The sequence below is a fragment of the Varroa jacobsoni genome, unplaced genomic scaffold (assembly GCF_002532875.2).
Source record: "Varroa jacobsoni isolate VJ856 unplaced genomic scaffold, vjacob_1.0 scaffold_1248, whole genome shotgun sequence".
Classification (NCBI taxonomy): domain Eukaryota; kingdom Metazoa; phylum Arthropoda; class Arachnida; order Mesostigmata; family Varroidae; genus Varroa; species Varroa jacobsoni.
In genome coordinates this window covers 1-21,817 of record NW_019214150.1, presented here as the reverse complement: position 1 = coordinate 21,817, position 21,817 = coordinate 1, and the positions used below count along the sequence as shown (strand labels likewise).

At 39.2% G+C, this 21,817-nt stretch overlaps 1 protein-coding gene and 1 long non-coding RNA gene across 3 annotated transcripts; one reads left to right on the top strand and one right to left on the bottom strand.

The window, feature by feature from the left end:
- Positions 1–1,326: 1,326 nt before the first annotated feature.
- On the bottom strand, positions 1,327–8,523 carry LOC111268006 (uncharacterized). 2 transcript variants are annotated; one of them, XM_022846668.2, is made up of 4 exons: positions 8,380–8,523; positions 3,084–3,244; positions 2,589–2,717; positions 1,327–2,167 (listed from the first exon to the last, which is right to left on the bottom strand). In XM_022846668.2, the coding sequence occupies exons 1-4, from the start codon at positions 8,404–8,406 to the stop codon at positions 2,095–2,097; spliced, it is 390 nt and encodes a 129-aa protein (XP_022702403.1). In that variant the 5' UTR covers positions 8,407–8,523; the 3' UTR covers positions 1,327–2,094. The 2 variants fall into 2 exon arrangements, with proteins under 2 accessions (XP_022702403.1, XP_022702405.1); XM_022846670.2 differs by lacking the exon at positions 8,380–8,523 and adding an exon at positions 3,720–3,843.
- A 107-nt stretch (positions 8,524–8,630) lies between these two features.
- LOC111268009 (uncharacterized) lies at positions 8,631–11,309 on the top strand. The gene is made up of 2 exons (XR_002684965.2): positions 8,631–8,949; positions 10,808–11,309. It is a non-coding gene; the product is annotated as an uncharacterized LOC111268009 (long non-coding RNA).
- The last annotated feature ends 10,508 nt before the right edge of the window (positions 11,310–21,817 follow it).

The window sequence follows — 21,817 nt, the reverse complement described above, 5'->3', positions numbered from 1 at the left end:
TAACTGCATTAAATGATTCTGTGACAATCTCAAAAATTATTCTTAGTTTAAAAGATTCCGAGGCGAGTTCCTTAACAACTTTGGACAGCCTTACAGCCTGCAACTCAAGAAGGGTTTATCGATCGTCCTGATGAAAAACTTAAATTCTCCTAAACTCTTCGAGGGCACAAACATGATCTTTGATAATCTATACAATCATCATGAAAATTGTCAGCGGTGCATGCAAGGAATCCGTCATCATGCTTGTGAGAATTACTCTTGATGTTAATGCCAGTAAAGCCCCACAATGTGATGCAATTAGAAGGAAAATCATGCTTTATTACGGGGGTTCATTATGGGCAAAAGCAGAAGCCTTCCTCTCTCTTAAAAAAATCGTATTCAATCGTCGTCATGTGTACGCTGCGCTCAACCAAGCACAAAACTTGCATAACGGCAAAACCTCTTTTAAAAGGAATAACGATGCTAAATATATATTTAATTCTAACGTTCTGCAATGAGACCTTTGCAGATAATACGAACTTACTTATTCATAGACCTACAGTCAGCAACTATAAGTTTAATTTTCGACAAAATTGCCTTTACATCAAGAGTAAAAAAAAAAACATCTATTTCGACATTACATAGCAGAGTCTGAAACGATTTTTCAGGACCTCTAAACTGAAAAATTATAAGTTCTTGAGTATAACAACAAAGAAAATCTCAAAAGAGGAATTTGACATTACTCTTATGACTATAATTAACTGGCCTTTTATTTCTATACAGGTCGGAGGCAGTGTATTTAATAGCAAAACAGGTATGGGGGGGTGTCTGCTACACTCCTATTTTCACTCATTCTTACAAAAATATATGAGAAACACTTTGGAATTATTATGTTAAGCAATTTGTTACTACATTTTATATGTAGATTATTATGATATAAAATAAACCGCCAATTAACAAGACTGGTCACTTTGCTACAAAGACGGAGATTCGATACGAATGCTATCTAGTAGTACTTTTTGAACACTTTTGTTGATACCTCTATGGCGGATTGTGCGATTTTTAGAAATTCATGGGATAGTTTACGTTTTTGACTACCCTGTAGTGGATAGGACGCTAAATTTATGAAACGGAATCGCAGCCAATCAGTCTGATTTTTAAACTACGTGGGTTCTTAAAATAACTCACCTTGCAGATAATCTTAGCGTGAGTGGCCATCATTGCTTGCAACCTGTTACGTTTAGTGAAGCTCGCATCACGTGTGTAGGCTTATAGTCTTTAGTCATAAGCTTCTAAAAGGGGCACTTTTTACATGGGAGGTCCCTAATGAACTAAAATGTAAAGGTATTTCTTTTTTTTGAACTGGCTCGTTTATTTAACACGCATTTATGTACAGTATATATACAAGACGCATGGAATCACAATGACTACATATAAGTATACATTATGAGTTCGAAGCAATTTTTAACTTGTGATTTGGAGGCGCACATTGTCAGGACCGCATTGTATTCACTTTCACGGGTCATTGAAACCTTACCTTCAACTATTTACCATCTGCTAAACATATATTTATATAGCAATACATTTACAGTACCCTGATAGCCATATATCTTAACTACGCGATACGGCGTATCACAATATATAAAGTACGGGTTTTGTGACAACATCTGCGTTAAGTACAATTACATGTGACAAAAATTAAACACGTATGAACTATATAAACACATGTAAAGCACATGGCTTTTACTCGCAGATTTCTTTGAATGTTTACATAAAAGCATCCGTACAATAAACAAGACCAAAAGATACACACAGATTTGATCACGTTCATATGTGCGCACAAAAAGGGACACCGGACTAGATATAAGCGATGCGGAAACATTTACGTGAAAGCTTGATTATTTCAAGCTTTGTTATCATACGATGCGTACAAAGGTCTACATCTAAACGAACTTACTTGCCTACCGGTTTATTCCGTCATGCCTTGACGTCTACATAGAGCCTGAAGGCATCAAGTCCTGTTTAATTTTGCGCTCCTAACTGTAGTTCCTAACTGTCATCTTCTTACAATAATTTACATGAGTTATCGGTAAAGCCTATTTTAAATAGCTAAAACTATAGTCCTCCTAAGTTGAGGGTCATCTCGAACAGAGGCTCCTCGGTTTCATGCTTCACGATTACTTTTTTCCTAATAAGGATCAAAGTGGAGAATAATTTTGGCTTTAGAAACTTGTTGGATTATTATCTTTTCGCTAAATTCCGCTAAAGTTTAGAATGTTTTTTTTTTATATATATAAAAGCTGTTCTCTGATGTTTAAGTCAAACATTTTTTACCGCTTCGTCTAAAACATCTAAATGAACTCCGCACGGTCGCGGGATTGCTACCGACGCTACGTCCTATTTATAGACTGCGGTCATAAATCAAACGGTGATTTCAAATTCAGATGAGGTTGCAGTATGTGCGTGGATTTGTACAGGTGGTGAAATCGGAACGAGCAACCCATTGGTAGTTATAGCAGCAATTTGTCGATCAACAGTTGCGAGCTGTTCTGGCTATCTGCTTGTACGCAGGTATCAATCGCCAAAGTTACCATCCGCCGTGGCCATACCCATGGTCTTCATGATGCTCATATTGATGTCCATGATGATGATAATCGCCGTGGTCCTCATGCTTGGAGTGAGCATGAATGTGTATATGCTCAAGCTTTTGCTGCTTGAGGCCGTAATGATTCTTATATCTGCTCAGATACACGCGAAACGAAGGTAGAAAGAGGCAAAAACAAGCTTTATGCAATGGCGCAAACAGTGTACAAGCCACAAAAAATTGGGCCAAGTATCCATGAAAAATATCCAAAATATATCGTAATGACGATAATATGATAATCGTTCGGTGGAGCACTTCTGGTCCAAGAACCTAACTGAATATATGATCTATCTACTTTTCTTTTGTTAGAATACTAAAAGCCGGTGTACATTTCGCGATAGATGCAATCAAATAAAGTACAAAAAATAAATACAAAACAATATTCGATCCGTGGTATTAACCTGTATGTACTCTGGTGCGGTAAGAGCGTATTTTGGCTAAACAGAAAACTGTCACTTACTGAGGGACGGGTACAGGTACGAAGCCTCGAGGAGCGAGTGCTACTCCGAGTAAAAAGAACTGAGCGAGCCTTTTCTCCTTTATTCCAGCCTCGTTCTGAGACACAACCAGCGCCAAAACCATGACGCCCAACAACGCTCTCAGATTCATATTTATTTGTTCCTAGAAATTAACATCGCATTTAAAACCGAGCAATACGATAAGTAGAAGCTTAAAATGCTACGTGCTCCCTTTACGTGAAAGGCCCAACAAAACCTCTAACTGTTAATTTGCTAATTAAAGTTCAACTTTTCTAACAGCAAAACACGCAGCTATCGATTTGTCTATGCACTTGTGGTACATCTCTTGTTTATGGCAGGACATCTCAAATAAAATGATTAGGCACCATAGAGCTTTCGATTTGAGGCAGGATATTAGGTATTGGTATTTTGAAGCACTCAGTCATTCAGTTGAGGATGTATCCAATACTGGGCCACAGTTTCTTCCACTGTGCTTACAATTGACACTCCGCAATCAAGCTCTAATTACGCACGAATCCTTTGCTTTATTCACGCTATCAGTCGATTCGGTCTGTTTTCATGCTGAGTACCCCCTTTATTGAACTCCTGTTAAAAAAAAAGTAAGAATATAAACTAACTTGATGCACTGATGATGTGGGGTTCGCTTCAAGGTACGCCGTTGCCGTTAGTCACTGTATCGTAACTGCGAACAATCCGTCATTTTATGCAGCTTGCCTTCGGTCACTGGGAAACAGTTGTTCGCTGCCATTAGTCTATGCTGCGATATACCCTCAGCTGTGCGAAGCTAACCAATGCACTTACCCCCCGCAGAAGGCCTTGGATCTCAGAACACCTCCGCCATCATATGCCGGTAGGTGCGGCCGACGACTAGCCGAACAACGTGACCATACACGATGGCTTTTCTTGATAGGCCTTTCGAACGAATTGCCATATGAATGTCTACCAGCAACTGACCGTTGGCGGATCCACAGGCCAATCATAATTCCTCCCTTCACCCCCCTCTTGATCTAGAAGAAACTACGTAACAGAGCCGACAGGCACACCGTTATTTTCGGCGATGCCGCCGATGACGGTGGGCGCCGCTGCCGCGGTGATACCGTCGATGATAATGTTGTCGATGTAAAGGTTGACGATGCTTCAACCGCAGTTTCAAACTACTGCCATATCTGTCTGCCCGAAAACAACGTAGAACCCTATTAGGCTAAGCACGATAGACAGCGAGGACTTAGTGATCGGAACTAGTGTTACTACTACGATTACAGTTGTTGCTAGATAGAGACAGAAGGTGTATGGTGACGGGGGCGCTGCAAGCTTTTTGGGTGGATCCATTCATTTGGCGCACTTTTTGATTAAGCCTACTAATTAGATACGACGGTTACCATCATTATGGATAATGGCAGAGATGACGATAATGCAAGCTTGTCAATATTTCGATTATTTGAGACAGTATGATTGTTGATTTTTTCGGCCAACACAATGGTAGAGTCGTGCAGAAACAGCGGCAGCCAAATATCGGGGTAGCATATGCCACTAATATCAACTTCTTCCTATGGCTATTAGCGTTGCAACTGCTGCCATTTTACAATCGATTGGTTTACACAAAGATGCTAGCGCCTCGATGACTATCAATAACCGAAATTGCGATAATGCTGCCGCGGGCAACAGTAATAACAGACGATGGGCATCTACTGGTTTATTATGGCGGACGTCATTTTTACGTTGCACATATGTAAAAGTATTGAGTCATTCAGACATGCCTATTTTGGTTCGTCGAACAAAACTGGCTCGAAAATCGGCTTTTGTTGACGAACCACAAACGCCGTTAGTATAGAACGCGGACAGGCGTATTCTATTCGATCAGCGAAACAAATTGAAAGATCACCGTGATAGCAATAGTGTATGTTGGGTAACGGCTTTCGCAATCACTGCCATAGTAAAGTGCGCTGTGGGGTACCTTACAGTGGGCGGTGATTGGGGCTCTGAAAGCTTTTAGCGTTTTTATCGGCGGCGACGAACAAAAGACGAGGCCCAACTTCTCATGTAATGGACATCTTCTGGGGAAGTAATTGGCCTATTTATATACGTTGCCAATCGACGATAGGCACATAAGCTGAATCGATGAACAACAAAAAACAATGTTCACTGTTGAGTTAAGTTTCGAATAACTTGAATGAAGCTTTTGATGACAAATTAATGGTGATCCATAGAGAAGCACAGTAAATTGCAGTAAAAAAATATCTGAGGGTGTTTAATGGAGAAAATGGTGGAGATGATGAATTAAACCGATAAAGGATAGAATCACGTGGAGAATTGCACATATTTTTTTTTGTTCTCAAGTTGTTTTTCTGCAATTGTATATTTAAGCGAGTTTATTTATGATAGACATTTAATATTACATTAGACATTGGAATCTATTGGACAATGGATAATCAATCACCAAAGCTTTATAGACTAGATGGCACATAATACGACCAGGAACTACAAAAACCAAAATTGATCTTATACGTCTGTCAACTAGGTGCAACTAATATTAATAAACGTTTAAACTTAAATGCCCTCTCCTACAAGAAGATACATTGAAATCTTGTTATGTTAACAAGCGGAACAAACTTAATGGATCGCATATGGAAACATTTCACTGTTATGCAAACTGTATCGTTTATCAGAGGCAACCACAGTCGACACGGTGGCAAAAATTACATTATATAAAACATGGCTACTTATAAAGGAGCACTATGCCCGGGAACCAAAGCGACTCATTGAAATTATGACAAAGATCCGGGTCTATACATTAAATTATATTACTTCTTCAAACTAACAAACTTTCCTAGACATTAAATTCTTTCATACATACTCTTTCCGCCTATTTTGTTCCATTATTAGGAAACTTAGCTATAACTATTAGCATATGAACTCCCGTGGTTCTAAGTACCGCACAATACCTTATAATAAAGCACAATCCTTGCCACCATCAAAACTTCACAGTCACACTTTTAATTGGAGACAGTCGTAGCCAAGGCAGGCTGGATGTGGATAAGGATTCGTGCCGATACCCTTAAAATTTTCTTTCAGTGCAAAACTCTAGGTCGAAGCATTTTCAGCGTCTAACGCTTAATGACTTTAAAGAATCACTGTACCTCATGGGTATGCAGTACAATTTAGGTTGTCGCCTTGTAGTGAAGGTGCATCTACGATAACCTTACTTAACTTAGCTTCTCCTCTATGTTTCGAATTTTACGTCTGGTATCGCTGTTAGGCATTCGATAAGACGGCTGACTCTCAGTACGAAAGAAAGCCTGTCCATGGCCATGTTCAAGTCTAGCCCCTCCTAAGCGAAATCAAATAGTCCGGGTAATAAGTATTTTCTAGTTGTGCTAGCCACAATGTAGACAACTGCCCTTTCAACGTGATCGATGGCATACATTTAAAAGCCAGTAAGGCCATATCCTCCATGTTGAAGGAGCTGGATTCCATAATGTCCGTGTCTATGGTGAATCAAATGGTGATGTCCATAATGATCATTGTGACAATTGTGCATAGCTGAGATTCGCAAGCAGGACAACGTAGAAGGTGCACAACATGTGTTAGGCTATAGGGAACATTATTGGTATTCCTAAGTAAAGTGGTGGAGCCTCATTCAGCCCAGTAACAAAAGAAACACACGGTTATGAGCTATTGGCTTTTTGCAATTCATTAAAATATGTGTCTGAGTTTAAGGGCTGCTACACAAGCTGATGTCGGCATTGGTAGTTGTGCTAACGGGCGTTCCTGATACTAGCCTCAACAAATAAAAAACCTTTTTTTTTTTGGGTAAGGCTGGGTTGGTGGATGTTTTCGAAACGCATTGGCACCTAAATGCATTCGACAAGTATCTCATCATGAGCTTTTAGACCCGTAGATCTAAAACTAAATAACAAAAACCATCAGTTTTTTTTTTGAAATAGGCTTCATTTGATAAAGTCAGTATAATTAGGAGAATACCACACATTAACAGGAGCCCTAATCCTACAACTATCCTGAAATCAATTTCATAGCGCCGAGTGACTGTCAGCCTGAATGCAAAACATATAAGCGAAAGTATTTGATCCTATGCATAAATTGATTTTCAGGTTGAAGTGTGAAGGTATTTTAGACGGTTTCAGCAGTTTACCGCTTCATGACGATACTACTATATTAGGTATTAGTATCTGTTATTTTTAAAATTGCACCCTAGCCTTCTATACAATGTTAAATTCTTGCGTGAATGGTCACCATTGTATATAATTAGCGAACCCCTAGCAATGACGATCACGACGTATCAATTCGCTTTTTGCCCAGACAATAACAACTAGTACAACCCAATCCAGACCTTATATTAATTAGAAATATCCGTCCGTTCAACCTGTTTTTTGTCCTTTAAAATTGATCGAAAAATCTTCGATACGCAAGATGAAATAAATATCCTTTTGTATAATAACTTATTTACACTTCGGATGTTATCTTAGAGATGTTCGAAATAATCCACTCGTTCGCCTAACTTGAATATTCATTGCGGCAACTTTTACCTTCGCGGGTCTCACGAAACCCAAACGTTTCGACATGACTTGAAAAAACCAGCCGGTCTACCTATCAGCTTAAATAGACCATACATCGTTTGCAGTAGCTTTAGTAAGTTGAATGAAGAGAAGCTGATCTGTATTAGTTAAGCTAACTTCTACTTCCACCTCTTAGGTAAGTGTGATACTATGGAAATGACACGAAATCGATTTTCACACTTTTTTTTTTTTTTTTTTTTTTCACCCGCTTTTCCACGGTGGTCGACCTCACATACATCAAGCGATATAAACAGTAATGTACGAACGCATGTGACTGACAATTGACGTCAAATATATGTAGTCCTATGATTTTAGACTTATTTGCTTAAACCTTACATTTCAAACGTTGCTCTTACAGTCGCGGTTGTGTTTGTCATAAAAATCTTTGGCTTCGTCGGCATGAGCTACTTGACCACATGATAGAAACCGTTTCTGTCACTTTCGGTTATCCGAACTAATACGAACGAGCGAGTACGAACGTGGCTGTACAATGGAAAACTAAAATATAAAATACATAATATATATTTTATATAATATAAAAATATATATAATATTAAAAAAGATATATAAAAAAAAAAAAAGAAAAAATAAAGGATTGAACACAATAGTTGAAAAAAAGGCTAGATACGTGCGCTAGACAAAGCAACGCCAAAGCTCAATGTAGAACACACAATTAAGTCCGTTTACAAATTGATATACTCACAGATCTTAATAAGCCGTAGAATACCATCGTGGAACACGACTGCTTAACAATAACAGTGCACGCCTTTGAAACAATTTTGCTTAACTGGAGACTGCAGCTTCACTGCTCTCAAATATACGAGACTACGGAAAACATTAAATGCATCTGATTAATCTGTGACGAACTAACGAACCACACTGATCTTGACACACCATTACAATTGCTCATATAACAGATACTGAACTTCGTCAAACAAGGAGCTTTTGATGGCCTTGGACGCTCGCGCACTGACAATGGGAGGTTACCAATGTTTCGATTCAAGGACGGGGAAAAAACAGTGATAGCAGGAGCGATAGGCCCACTTCAACGTATTAATGTCATAAGCGTTTCGGTAACGCTCGTGTGGTAATATCATCAGAGAAGCAGTAGCAGCGACCCTAAAATTATCAGTTCCACACACCGCACAGGAATGTTCACTATAATACATGTTGAATACGATACCCTAGCACGTTTACATACGTAGAAAAATTTATCAGCTGTTTCGTGTTTACTACTACGTGGTAGTTTTTTGACATAACAAGTTATTATTCTGTAAGTAAACAATGTGATGATGTAATATATTGGGTTGTCGAAACAAATTTGAACTAGATATTATAAAATCGTATTACTATGTGAAACATGTGCCGTCCGTTAAATGGGCGAAAAATTGTGACAAGTATTTTAACATCGCTCAAGTTGAACGAAATTCACACACATAGTTTGATGGTGCTAGTTCCAAATCATACGGCCAATGCAATAAAATTAGCCGTAAAAATTTTCTCAATTTTTTTATATGATCTAGCATTGTCTTGGTAGAAGATAATTATTCACTAGTTATTGGTAGATTCTTTCAAAAAAAGGTTGACAGTACTTAAATCACTCGTTTTTACTCGAAGTGTAGGTAACTCATGGTATACGATTCCTTTGCAATCCTACCAAACAAGTAGCATCACCTTCAGGGCTTTGCCACATTGCCTGCCATCGTGAAGCACCTTTTTCATTCTTGTTTTTTTTCTTTAATTCTCACTTCGATCTATTTTTATCACCTTTCCTTGGATGATTGAAAGCTGTGATGGACGTTTAGTTTCTTGGCGAAGTGTTAATCTTGCTCAATTGTCGCAATAATTTTATCAACTTTTTCGTAATTGGTCGACCAGGGACATGTTTTATATCTAAATTTCCAAACATGTTCGATAACGCATCTCGACCGTAAACAACAGGACCTAAACAAAATCCGTGCTTTCTAATAAGATTGTAAAATATAGTGACTTTTCGTAGATTTTTTACTCATTTTTAAGGCGCTCTGTCCTAGGTTTGAGTAAAGGCATTCAAAGTAGCTTTTAAATGACATCGGCACGTCTCGTACTATTCGAGTTATGTCACTTTAAAAGCATCTTGCTAGAAAAATGATTAATACTATTCCGATAATTTAATACATAAATTGAAAAAAAATAAAACATGCCGCCTAGCGAAACGCTATTTCGGTGTTCAGCGCTCGTTCGGAGATCGCTAGCATCCATCCCATCGTAGTACTCTATTCTCATATTTTGGTAAGAATGTCTGGTTGCGGTTGGATGAAATGATGAGGATATTTTATTATTAGTGAATCGTTTAAGTTACCCATGTTGATGTCCGAACGAAGTTCCTGATGCAGTTACGTTCGACTTAACGACTGTGTCGACTCGAAGGCTAAGAGATTAAACGGCCTGTCTTTACGTACCGGTAAAATTATGTTACTTTATAAAGTAGTTTGGCAGAAAGGTTTTGTCTCATAGAAAGGAAAATACCTGTTCATCGGGTGCACTCTATGAGACTAAGAAAAAATTGGTTTCCCCCCAAGGGGTGCTTTGTGGAAAAAGTGCTTGACAAAAAAAAGCCAGAAAGCTGCCTGTGCCTGAACAAGGACTAGTGCTTACATGTAAAATGCGCAATGGTTTAAAAAGACCCAGATAATGATTCAGGTCAGTGCAGCATGAAGAAGTCAAAGCTTCAACGTCTTTATAGTCGATAAACATCTACCTTATACTTTAGACAACCTACACAATCTTAGAATGTAATCAGCATAGTCTTCAGTGTATCGCTGAACTCGCGCTTAAGATACCGTTCATATGAAACGTTGCTTTCCATGCAGCTACCATCCATGTGAGTGACTTGTTTTCTCTAGTTTTTCGAGGAGTTCAAACTTGCTTCACGAGATAAAGTATTATAGTTTACTAAGCCCAGCATTCGTCTTTCGAGGAGATGTTTCAATATTTGTATTCCCGCTCCCAGGAAGTACAGTAACTGCAGAGAGGACATATCGAAATAGGGCGCGAATTCTGTGTTGCATAAATGATTACACTAGGCTGTTAAAAATAAATCCGGCGAATGTTGTGGTTAAGTAACTTTTAAACTTATCTGCCCCGAACAGACAGAATTCAGCCGGACTGTACTCGTTCAGAAAAGTCTTCTGAAGGAAACTTTCTAAGGACAAGTAGGAGAATTGGGTTCAAAAGGAAAAACATCTACTAATCATGAAAATCAACACTCAGGTGTCAAATTGATTCCTCGAAGGACACAGGGTTGTGAAAATTTATTAAAGACTGGTGAAGATATTAAGCAAGTAGGCCATGAGTAAGAGTACAGTACGTGAATGGTGCAAACAGCGGAAGTTGGAGCGCTGAACACTAGCTAAGAGGTGATCAGATGTTGGAACCCAAAGGACAAGAACGCATTGCTGTAATATATTAGGACTTTCATGAAACCAGGGCCGAGACGTAAGAGCTCCGTCGACCAAAGGCTGAGAGTTCGCATGTGACGTGTTACAGAAATTTAACCCAATAACTGAAAAAACAAAAAATGAGTACGATTTTATACTCGTCATCTAAGTATTTTAAATAAAGGAAGAATAACATATTTATCCTGTTTTAAAATTTGTTATTATTAATACAAGAGCTCCAATTTCTACAACAATTTTAAGTAAAATCGTATCTAAAAATGGAAGTATCTAAAAATGAAATATATTTTGTATATCTTTTTAAATTATTTCATCATTTACAAGAGGCGTTTACTTTATCTACCTATTCTAATTTTTTTTTTGCAACGCAATTTACCCTCCTTCAATGAAAGGATAAAACCTAATTACTTTCTATCTTATTCCTATAATTATGTATCTAACAAAAGTGAAATAATTTATTTCATTATTTTCTAAAAATGGTTCTACTGTGAATCACGCACAATTTTCGAAACTTTAATCAACAGAAAAACTCGTCTGGAGTACATGGTCATTCCAGACGAGATGTAGTTCAATGTCTACAGTCAACTGGAAAGAGATCAGGCGAGAAAACGGCGTCGTTCTGAACGGAAATAGAGTTCGGTGACAATGCTGAGTCGGTTCCGACGTAAGGTTAGGGTGGTATTTGCAACAGGCCGCAGGGGCAACAACAATAATGAATGCCTGCTATCTAGAGTTTCTCAAAAAGCCCATGAACCGTTAATACGGCAGTCGAAAGTTGTTTGACAATGACGCCAGAATTAAGCGCCTTGCATCGATTACTTCTTGGATCGAGCAAAAGGATCTCCAACGTTGGTTCCACCCGCTTATTCTCCTGATCTAGGTCCGTGTGGCTGCGGGGCTCTTCCATGCTTCCAAAACGAGAGTTGTTGCGCAATCATTGATCACTATTAATTTACCGCTGATCGATTCAGGTATACGGCTGTCCAGAGTCCTGAGACCAGTACGTAAAAAATATACTTCAATACTTTGTGTTATCCCTCTAACCTAACTAGTTCAAAAACCTACCGAATTCGCTTATAACAGCCTAATAGATCCGTTGTTTATCAAAACTTTAGTCGTTTCTATTACATAGTTAATTTTAGTTGTTTATTTTCGTTTATTTCTTGCCGTCTAGGACGGTGTGCCAACGAGCCGATATCGATGGATAACGACGGCTTGGGTCATGCTAAAAGGTATTACATTGCTTTAATTAATTGACAATGTGCTAGTACATATGGGGGTGTCAACCGTTTCTTGCTCTGGCTATCCTAACGGCTAAAGGCTACAAATAGTTTTCCAAATATCCTGTATAAATATTACCTGTTGCTTTCAATTTATCTATTTTAAAAGTCACGTTTGCTATATGATGCCATGAACAGCAATAATTTTAATGTAAGACATTCTTCTGCGGCCATTTTACTTGGGCCTAGCAACAGTTAAGATAACGTTTCTCAACTGAGTTAACGGGCGTAGTCATAAGACAGAGTAGCAAAAGTGTTTAACTGCTGCTGCTCTTTTATTGATTTTTCATTGCTTTCGTATATGAATTTGCAACATTAACATTTTCGTCATCCCCTTTTTATTTATTCAGCATTCAGCAAACGTAGTTACGTCATAATCACTGCACAGATAATTGGCTTTGTTTTTCATTGTATCAACGATTGCATTTTGTCTTGGTCACCTCACTGCCGGCCGACTGGAGCGCGGGGGGGGGGCATACAGATTTTTTGGGGTTCAGCATATAGCGGACGACACATGTCGCGTGTTGCCACTTCTGCTGCTGTTACCCACCAAAAATTCACATAGCTCATTCCTACGGCGCTGCAGGCCGACCCAGACAATACATTCCACTAAGAACAAAAAGATAATAACAAAAAGGAACGGGTCGGTGTTTTGAGTCCACACACTCTCGCATGCAAATGTTACCCTCCGAAATTTTCATAGCAAATTGGAGATTAGGCGGGGCTGATTTACCGATAACGAGCTGCCATTTCTAATCACCTACAGCTGTCGGACCTTTCAACCGACCGCGTTTAGTATACGCTGTTGTTGCCATTGACGCAGTGAGGAGGTAACAAACGGCACTTTTACCCACACGGTTTGTTTCAGCTGTTACGTCAATGTTTTTAGTGCTTTCGCTGTTGTCGTTCCGTGTGATTGTGAAAGAACAAAATTAGTGTATCAGTAACGGTAGTAGCTGTTGGAAAACGCTATCGTTACTTTGCCTCATTGTTTTACAAACAGCGTGTAGCAAGCACAATGCATAAGGATCGGATTTAAAAGAACATGTAACAGTACGATAAAGGGGTACGCAAGTTGTGGCAAGGTGCGCCAGTTTGTTTGTAGAGCCACTCTGATTCGGGTGTGATGCTACGAAAGAAATATATATATATATATATATATACATACATTGATAACGCAACAAACACCTCCTTTTATTCAATTAGAAAAGCTCGTAAAAAAGTAGATATATATTTATGCTCCTACTAACTTAAGGATCATGGGTACAGCTGTAGGTCACAATATTGAATAGAGCATTTCATTTGGCCGCAAACATGACTGCCATGGCCAACAAGAGCAACGCTAATAGCCGCTACGGCCTCCGGCGTCAGTGTCTGTACCAGCCACGACAACGCTGATTCTGTTCGACGGGGTCCAAATCATTGAGTGTGGCGGCTTCATACCGCTGCTGTTGTTGTCCTTATGGCTAGTGCGGCGGCCCTTTTTGGGGCGTTCCGGTCAAGCGTTGTCTTAATATGAACGAAACGTCCATACGTTGAAGTGGCTAGCATCGGCTTTGTCCCGCAAATCGACGACGAAGATAACGTGACACAGCGATAAAGACGCCATAACAGATGGATAGGACTCAGGAGAGGGAACTAACGTAAGGCGCAGGCTAAAAGGGACCGAAAAGGCTGATGAAAATTTGTTTGTATTCCGCTGCTGACGACATACCCAAGTGGAGTCAACAAACACAAATACAGCTGTTTGTTAACTTTTTGCCATACGCTTATTATTCACAACACACAGCGATCGTATGTGTAAGCTCTAGAAGAAACAGGCAGCAAAGTTTATGTTAATATTCATGATGACGGGGCACTATTTCGTCATCACATTGATTATAGAACGCACGCCACTTGCGCTTGACGGTGACAGTTATATACAGCCATGACAATCAAACTATTTTCGAACATCCATAACATAGTCGCAGTCAATCAGATCGAGACGACACAGTAATTAAAACAACATAGATATACTTTGTTGACATAATTGGGAGCTCGTAGACAATGAGCACTGACATCCTGAACAAGAAGGACTTAACGTATTATCATAAAAATACTATTCGACCTTCTATTCATCTAACACAGTTGCACATACTGATCAATGTCGTGAATGAAGACTTTAAGTTTACTGGTACTCTGCTGCGTAAGTTTGAAGATAACGTGCCGTCGTAAATAATACGCGAGAGGATACCTGGACGAGAGAAATTCATTCAACCACATTATGATTATCTCTATTACGCTAGCTAAAAACGACACATTTCAATAATTAACACTAATTAGTTGACCGAAGTATATGGGACAGAGGAAGCGCAGCGTGAATGGAGTTCTTCACAGACGTCCTCGTCCAAGCTGTTATTAGGACGACAGGCAACGTTAATAGTTATCGTTAGCCATTGAACACATAGTAGTGCCTATAGCAGTTGTTAATTTTATCGATTGGAGCTTCCCGGCGCTTTTTCGAATGATGATAGCCTTGTAAACGTCGATATTGTCGCTTTGTTAATTATCGATTCAATGAGGCGGCAAACATCTATCCGATAGTCAGCTGTAGGCAAGAAGCGTCTATGAATTTTGCGTTCTGATATTGCTGAACACTTGATAGTTAAGTCATAGGACTGCTTTTAAGTTCTTTACTATGGCTGGTGTTCATCGGCCGACTGAACCTGCAACTTGAAGACATTCAATGATTATAGTTAGCTTCAGTTCTCGATACCGAGACCGCTATCTACCGAATCCGCCAACTGCATCAATGCGGACGCCCAACCCTACGATGAAATAAGGATAACAGAAACATCACTGAATTGCACAAACGACATCAATTGACCCCACTGTTAAAAATGCATAGATGCGTAGCGCTCATGCCTAGCTAGTTTTCGTTTTGTGCCAAGCTAATAGTTGATGAAGCGTATAAATAGAAATCTGTGTTACAGTCATATCGTAATCTGAGTTACGGTCGTCTGTTCAATATGACTTAGGAATGGGAATAGGCATAAATCGGGGAGCGATAGCTGCCCCTAATGGACCGAGTCCAAGAGCCCTCTTAGGGGAGCTGACTTCAACTGACGCTAGAAGGAAACCTGCTAAGATCATGGCAACAGCAATGAACCCATTTGATCTGAACTTCATGGTGCAAGTTTACGATGCTTTCGCGTCAAGCTGAATCTCTGCAAAGACAAGAAAAAACAAAGTGCACTATTCTCAGTCTTAACGTTTCAATAAAACATTGCTTTAAACTCATTTCTAGAGGAATCTCAATAACATGCTCCATTAACTATGAATAGGTCGAAAGTAAAAATCACATGCCGACCTATCTATACGAATTCACAGACTAACAGGCTTAGCTATAAGATTTAGTCTTCCCGCTAGGAATTTACTCCTTAGAAGTGGAGTTTGGTAAGTCTTCCAACAAACTCTTAATCTTAAGCGAAAGCCGAGTGTCGTAAAGAGCTCGCTAATCAATGTTTAGGCGTAGCGCAATCTGCTGTTGCTCCCTTAGGAATCATAGTCCAGACGATTGCCAGACCATACCCACTATAACTCTCGATCACCGATAGCAAAGTACAGGCTAATCTTAGGCACTAACAGTTAGCTTAGTCTAACCTAACCTACTATGTAGTGTCGTCACACTTCTGTCTTCGTAAAACCCAATACGAAGCGCTGCAACCCGACTATTAATATAGCGTCTTGTGACACTCACTACAGGCGTGACGCCCCTACTTAGATATATCGATTAGAGCTCACTGTGAACCATACCAGCTGCACTAAGCAAGTGACCATAACACCCAGACATAATATTTACAATTCGTATCTTTAATAACAATCTATTGAGAGCCATAGAATAGTAGAATGGCATAGAAGAACAAGCTTCGCTTAAAACGGAGACGTTCTACTTTGAGCTCAAATATAACTTACTAGTTCGTCATTGCCAGTTAATTGTATACATTTAGCTTGAGGGCGGAGTTTCAGTGTAGTTAGCTGGACTTGTGGGCTTGAGTGCACTGTGACAAGTAGTACGATGGGTGGAACGATTTGTAGCCCCGTCCACGTACTTGGATTCACGTCCTATGTTCGCCCAGGACGGTCACATGTTTTTATATATTAGCTGAAACTCTGAAGGGGGCTTTGGACGGTGATGCTCCTTCAGCGGCCTTAAGCACAGAATGTGTAGCTTTTGTAGTGGAGTTTTTGTGGTCGTGTGTGTACTCGCTACCCAATATTAGATGGCTTAACCGGACAGGGCACTGATGTAGCGAGAAACAAGTGTTCCGTTGTCTGAGAGTGTGTCTTTGTGCTTGTCTACCGATTCGCAAGTATCCATCCAGTGTCGCTAATGCGGGTTACTGCATAATAATCATGCGTAACAATAAAGTGTAACATAGTGCCTTCTTCTTTGGTCTGCCTCACGCAAGCATGTAGAATGAACATAACTCGACGTCCGGTTGGCCTTTCGTCTGCAACGGAACAAAGAAGATGTTGGCTGAGTCGAACTAGATTTCCCATAACATTTCGTCCCTCTCCGCTTGCCTTCGACTGCTGATTAGGCAATAATCAACAGGTGTTCTAGGGACGGACGCCTCATTTCATCGCGTTGTGAAGCAGAGATACATGCGAAGACACACACGAACTACTACTACTAGATGAAATTTAGACCCATACCGTTTTGATTTAGACTTAGCCAATAGCAAGTTAGGCATCATTATTTTTACAAGGGGATATATATAGACTGGTATCTAAGTGATCGCCACAAATACCAGCAAAGGTCGAACGCGCCTAATGAAACAACTCAGGCACATTAATGACCTTGGATCTTTTTTAGCAGCCTATTTGATGTTACTCAATGATAGGCTTGTTCTTAGATGAGTGGCAACAATTACGATAACGGCAGATGCTGCAGCAGCGGCTGTATCTGGGCCAGCTGCACAGTTGCTAATGGTATCCCTAAACGATTTGTTACAGAAGATACGTTCCTGCCCCGTTTCAGCTGAACGTTTCTCTTCGATAACTCCACATCTGATTGCAATGGCTGTTACGTTTGTTTTGGCATTAGTCAGCTCCTACAGATCGTTTGGTGGAAGGTACATTCGATCCGTTGTCGGTTTGACGAAATGGTCCGCTAAGCGAAGAATCAGCATAGAATCGTGACCGTAATGTTCGTCTAGTCATCATATTATAAAGTAGGTAGTTTAAATGTATACTAAATTGCTTTGCTGGATATCGTCGGTAGAAAAAAATCCTGTCCTTAGTTATAAAGTGCGTCACGGTAATCTATAAACATCCGAAAGCTATTATAATATTAAAAATATTAATTTAAGAACGGAACTCGTTGGAGAGTCAATCTTATAACGATATGGTCGCCAAGCATACCGAGCACGACGTATGGGTTAATTGAATCATTAAAATTCGTAGTAGGGAAATTTATTCGTGGTTAATTACCGAAGGCGTAACGTCTCAAAGCAACCCAGGAATTCTGCGTATGAGAAATCAGCTCGAGTTTTGCTAGAAACAGGTATGACATATGGCGAAGACTTTTTTAGTGTTGTTTGTATGAACAGAATCCAGCGGACATGTTGAATGGCATTAGGCTCCTTGAGTAAGCTCTATAAACGATCTCGAAGTCAAATTCGTTCCTTTTTTTTTATATTCTAAACGTTCAAAAAAACAATCTCCATCTATCGCTTTAGTAGACACCTGTGTTTTTAGGTAAAGCTTGACCTTTGCTGTTTAAGAGACATGTATTTAGCTGAGTATTATTAGCTGTGATAGTGGCGAGTTTGTCCTTTCAGGACGGCTCCGAGTCCTCATTGACTTAGCATGCTTTTGAATTGGTGTAGTGGTAGCGTATTTGCCCGTACATTTTGGGGACATTCAGGTTGTTTGGGGCTAAGAACAGGTCGTAGACACATTTTCAGAATCCAGTAAAAATGCGATCAATAGTGATAAGAACGAAATCGTGTAATGATACAGACGAATCTCTCCCTTCAGAATCCTCCTGCTTTTGTCCTAAAACGATGCAATAAAGTGGTAGCAAGGAATGCTTCAGAAAGGAGCAGCCGTAGATTAGCTAAAGAACCTAGCGTTTAACTAGTATTCATTGAAAAGCGTAATGAGTACAGCAGTATGAGTTGGCAGTCAGTTCATACTTTAAATACAAAGGAGATGCGGCAGTGCTTCCCATCGAACGGAATTTTACTGATCAATCCATCTAGAAAATAACTACTTTTGCTTTCATTTGTCCAGTGCCATCCAGGCGTCTCCATTTGCAAGTACAATGAGCTAGCTTTGCATGCAGCTATATAGCCATCATCCCTGCCCATTTAAAAAAATACTTTGAATGAGTAATTGGTTCTGAATTTTTTAAAAGGGCTTTGATCATCGTTCCTATGGATTCATTAATTCTTTAAAACAACGTTAATCTGTGAAAGATGCTTTCACCAGGGCTTTCAAAGCAGGAACAATGGTCTAATCTGGATTGTCAAACCCTGTTGAACCACTGCTAACAGGATATGACGGGCTAAGAAAGCTTTCGTTCAATACGGCAAAAGAATCCTTTTAAGTTCTCTGAATTAGCCCTAAAGTTTCCTTCTCACTGATGTCTACTGATTGATGCAGCCTGCTACCGCAGGCGAAGCAGGAGGAATGCTGAATATATACGAGGCCATTATTGTTATGAAATTTTTTAAGGTGCAATCACTTCTTTTTAGGCGTAACAGTCTGGGTTTTTTGCTATCGGGCAGAAATCCTTTAGAACTCGTCATGTAAGTCTACAAATCAAGTGTTTCCAAAAATAATTATCCATACCTAAATTTATAGAAAAAAAATAATGAATATGAAACACGTGCATAACTAGCTCTGGAATCTGCGTGAAAAGAAGTCAGTAGATTAAGATTAAACCTAGGTTGAAGAAAGTCTTTAGAATGACCTTCTGTGTGATACTTATATTGTACTATGTTTGACTGGACCTCTCCTGCAAGAAACCTGACAACCAAGTGCTAAGATGATACACACAAATTCTGCTGTTGTTCCAGATCACTCCTATCTTACAAATTAAATTTGATTCCTATTTATTTCTTGAGAATTGTTTAAACAGACATAACTATTTTTAGGTGTTTCCGTCCGAAAGCGTATTTGTTAAAATTTATTACTTTGGTTGTATATACCGAATAGAGCGGAAATTTTTAAACAAATTTAGATAAGAATAGTCACCTCACGTCTGTTTAGAGTATATGAATGAACATAAAAATAAACAAGTTTTTTTGTTTTAGATTTATCGTTTATCTCTTTGGTTGTTTAAGTTCAAGTTGTTGTCCCTTCCCCCCCCCCCCTTTGAAGTAATGCCCGCCGGATGCAGCACATTTATGTCACCGTCATAGTAAAAAGGTGCAGAAGCTTAGGTCTAGTGAATATTGGGTAGAGGCAACACACGCACCAAATCCTTACACAAAAGCTGTTCTGCGCATAGTTGAGTGTGGGCAAATACATTGTCATTATGGAGAACTCAGAAGAGGATAAAAGTCGTTCCCGATAGACACCTTTTTACCTTCTACTGTATGTTTTCCTGAGCTTGTCAACGTGTGGCTCCTGTAGGCATTCTGCAATATTTGAAGAATATCTGTGGCGTTGATTTTATTTGCTACATAAAATCTACTGCATGCTCGTTGTTTTAGTAGGAAAAAACCTGAGAACGCTTGATACATAGACATCACCTTAGCGGAAACATCCAATCATTATAAGATTTCCTCTGTGTGTAACATAAATTCTGCTTGTTTGCCAAAGAAAGCATGAGTCACAAACGATTATCCAGTGAGGCGAAAATTAATCTATATGTTGTTTATTAAAAAGTAAAACGAGCCAGGAAGGAATAGAAGATTTATAATGCAACCTCAGTGAAGCAATAAACACCAAAATTGGACGAAAAGCTTGGAGATAATGCGTTTGGGTGGCTATTTGGCAACTTTTTGTGAATGAAATATTTTTCTGGTCTGAAACTTACCTTAATTAACACATATGTTCAACTGTTGATGAAAATATTGTTTCCTTTTTTGTATAAAACGTATGCTTGTATATTGTAGTATTATCTGAATTGGTGGTATTAAAAGAGCTTTTTACACGGATCGCTGTTCTGGAAAAATCGACTTAGGTCACAGAGGACAACGAGTCTGATGAAGCGAGTTGCGCCATTCAATGTGCCTCATTATGTGTGGTGACTTCATAAATTAGATATTTTTTCAATTTATTTATTCAGCTGCTACCATATCATTTCTGAACAAGTAGGGGTTCTCAAAACGGTATAAGCATTAAGCAAAGTTTTAGAGAGGACTCTTCTGCTGGGTCGACTGGATAGTTCAAAAGCAAACCTACAAAAAATAAGCAAGTAATTTTATCGGTATTCCTTATTCGGATGATGCGCCGGTTGGACATTCAGTTAGCGTCAAATGAATTACTAAGATCGCACCGGACCCTTGAGTACCGCTCGTTCTAGCGGACGCTAGAGACTGGAGTTCTAGCGATTACTCAAACAGATGTTTTTTTATTTATTTGCAATGCTATGAGGCTCGAGTCGGTCTGCAAACCCGAAGATAATAAGATCAAAAAGACTAAAATAAATATTGTTACAAATTTTCTTTCAGCATTTGTGTGATCGTTATATTTTCTCCTATTCAATATAGAATTGTTTTTGTATTAGACACGTGTGTCTTGATAGCTTCTCAACTCTACGGGCTTCCGTTCCCAATATAGGAAGCAGGCTGTTTACGTATGCGTGAAGTATTTGTATTTTATGAATCACGATCGAAATCTAAAGGGAAGTGTTTGCATGGTAGATGCTTTGTCACGTTTAAATTATATTTCCCAATAAGAACAGGTTATCTACCTATCTATTTAGTTCCGTTGCATTCTCAGCTAATAAATATTCCTAAGGATGCCTAGATCTGAGAGCTGTGCCATTGATGCCGTAGAGGGAAGTTGGTTACAGGTAGCGTTCAACAATGAAAACTAAATCAATCGGGAGTGTTCTAAATGTTGACTGGAAATTTGTGGTTGAACCTAGCTTTCGAAGTTCATACGACTGAAGAAAGGTGGTACCACGTCGACGTAAACATGGTGCCAGCTTTTTGAAAAATGCTATCGTTTACCAGCTGAATTGTTGAAATAGCAATGTTACATTACTGGTGGATATATGGGTATCGAGAAACAAGCAAACGGAATAGATACATTTTACACTGTGCGTGGCTTTTCAGCGCCTTAATCGTCTGTCTATATGGTTAGTGATTACATCGATCGGACTTATGTGGATATAATTTCAAATTTAGAAAATTATATTTCCCATATGTGGGCATTGTGAAGCAGTACACAGCATATAAATAACAGCGCTTATGTATAATAT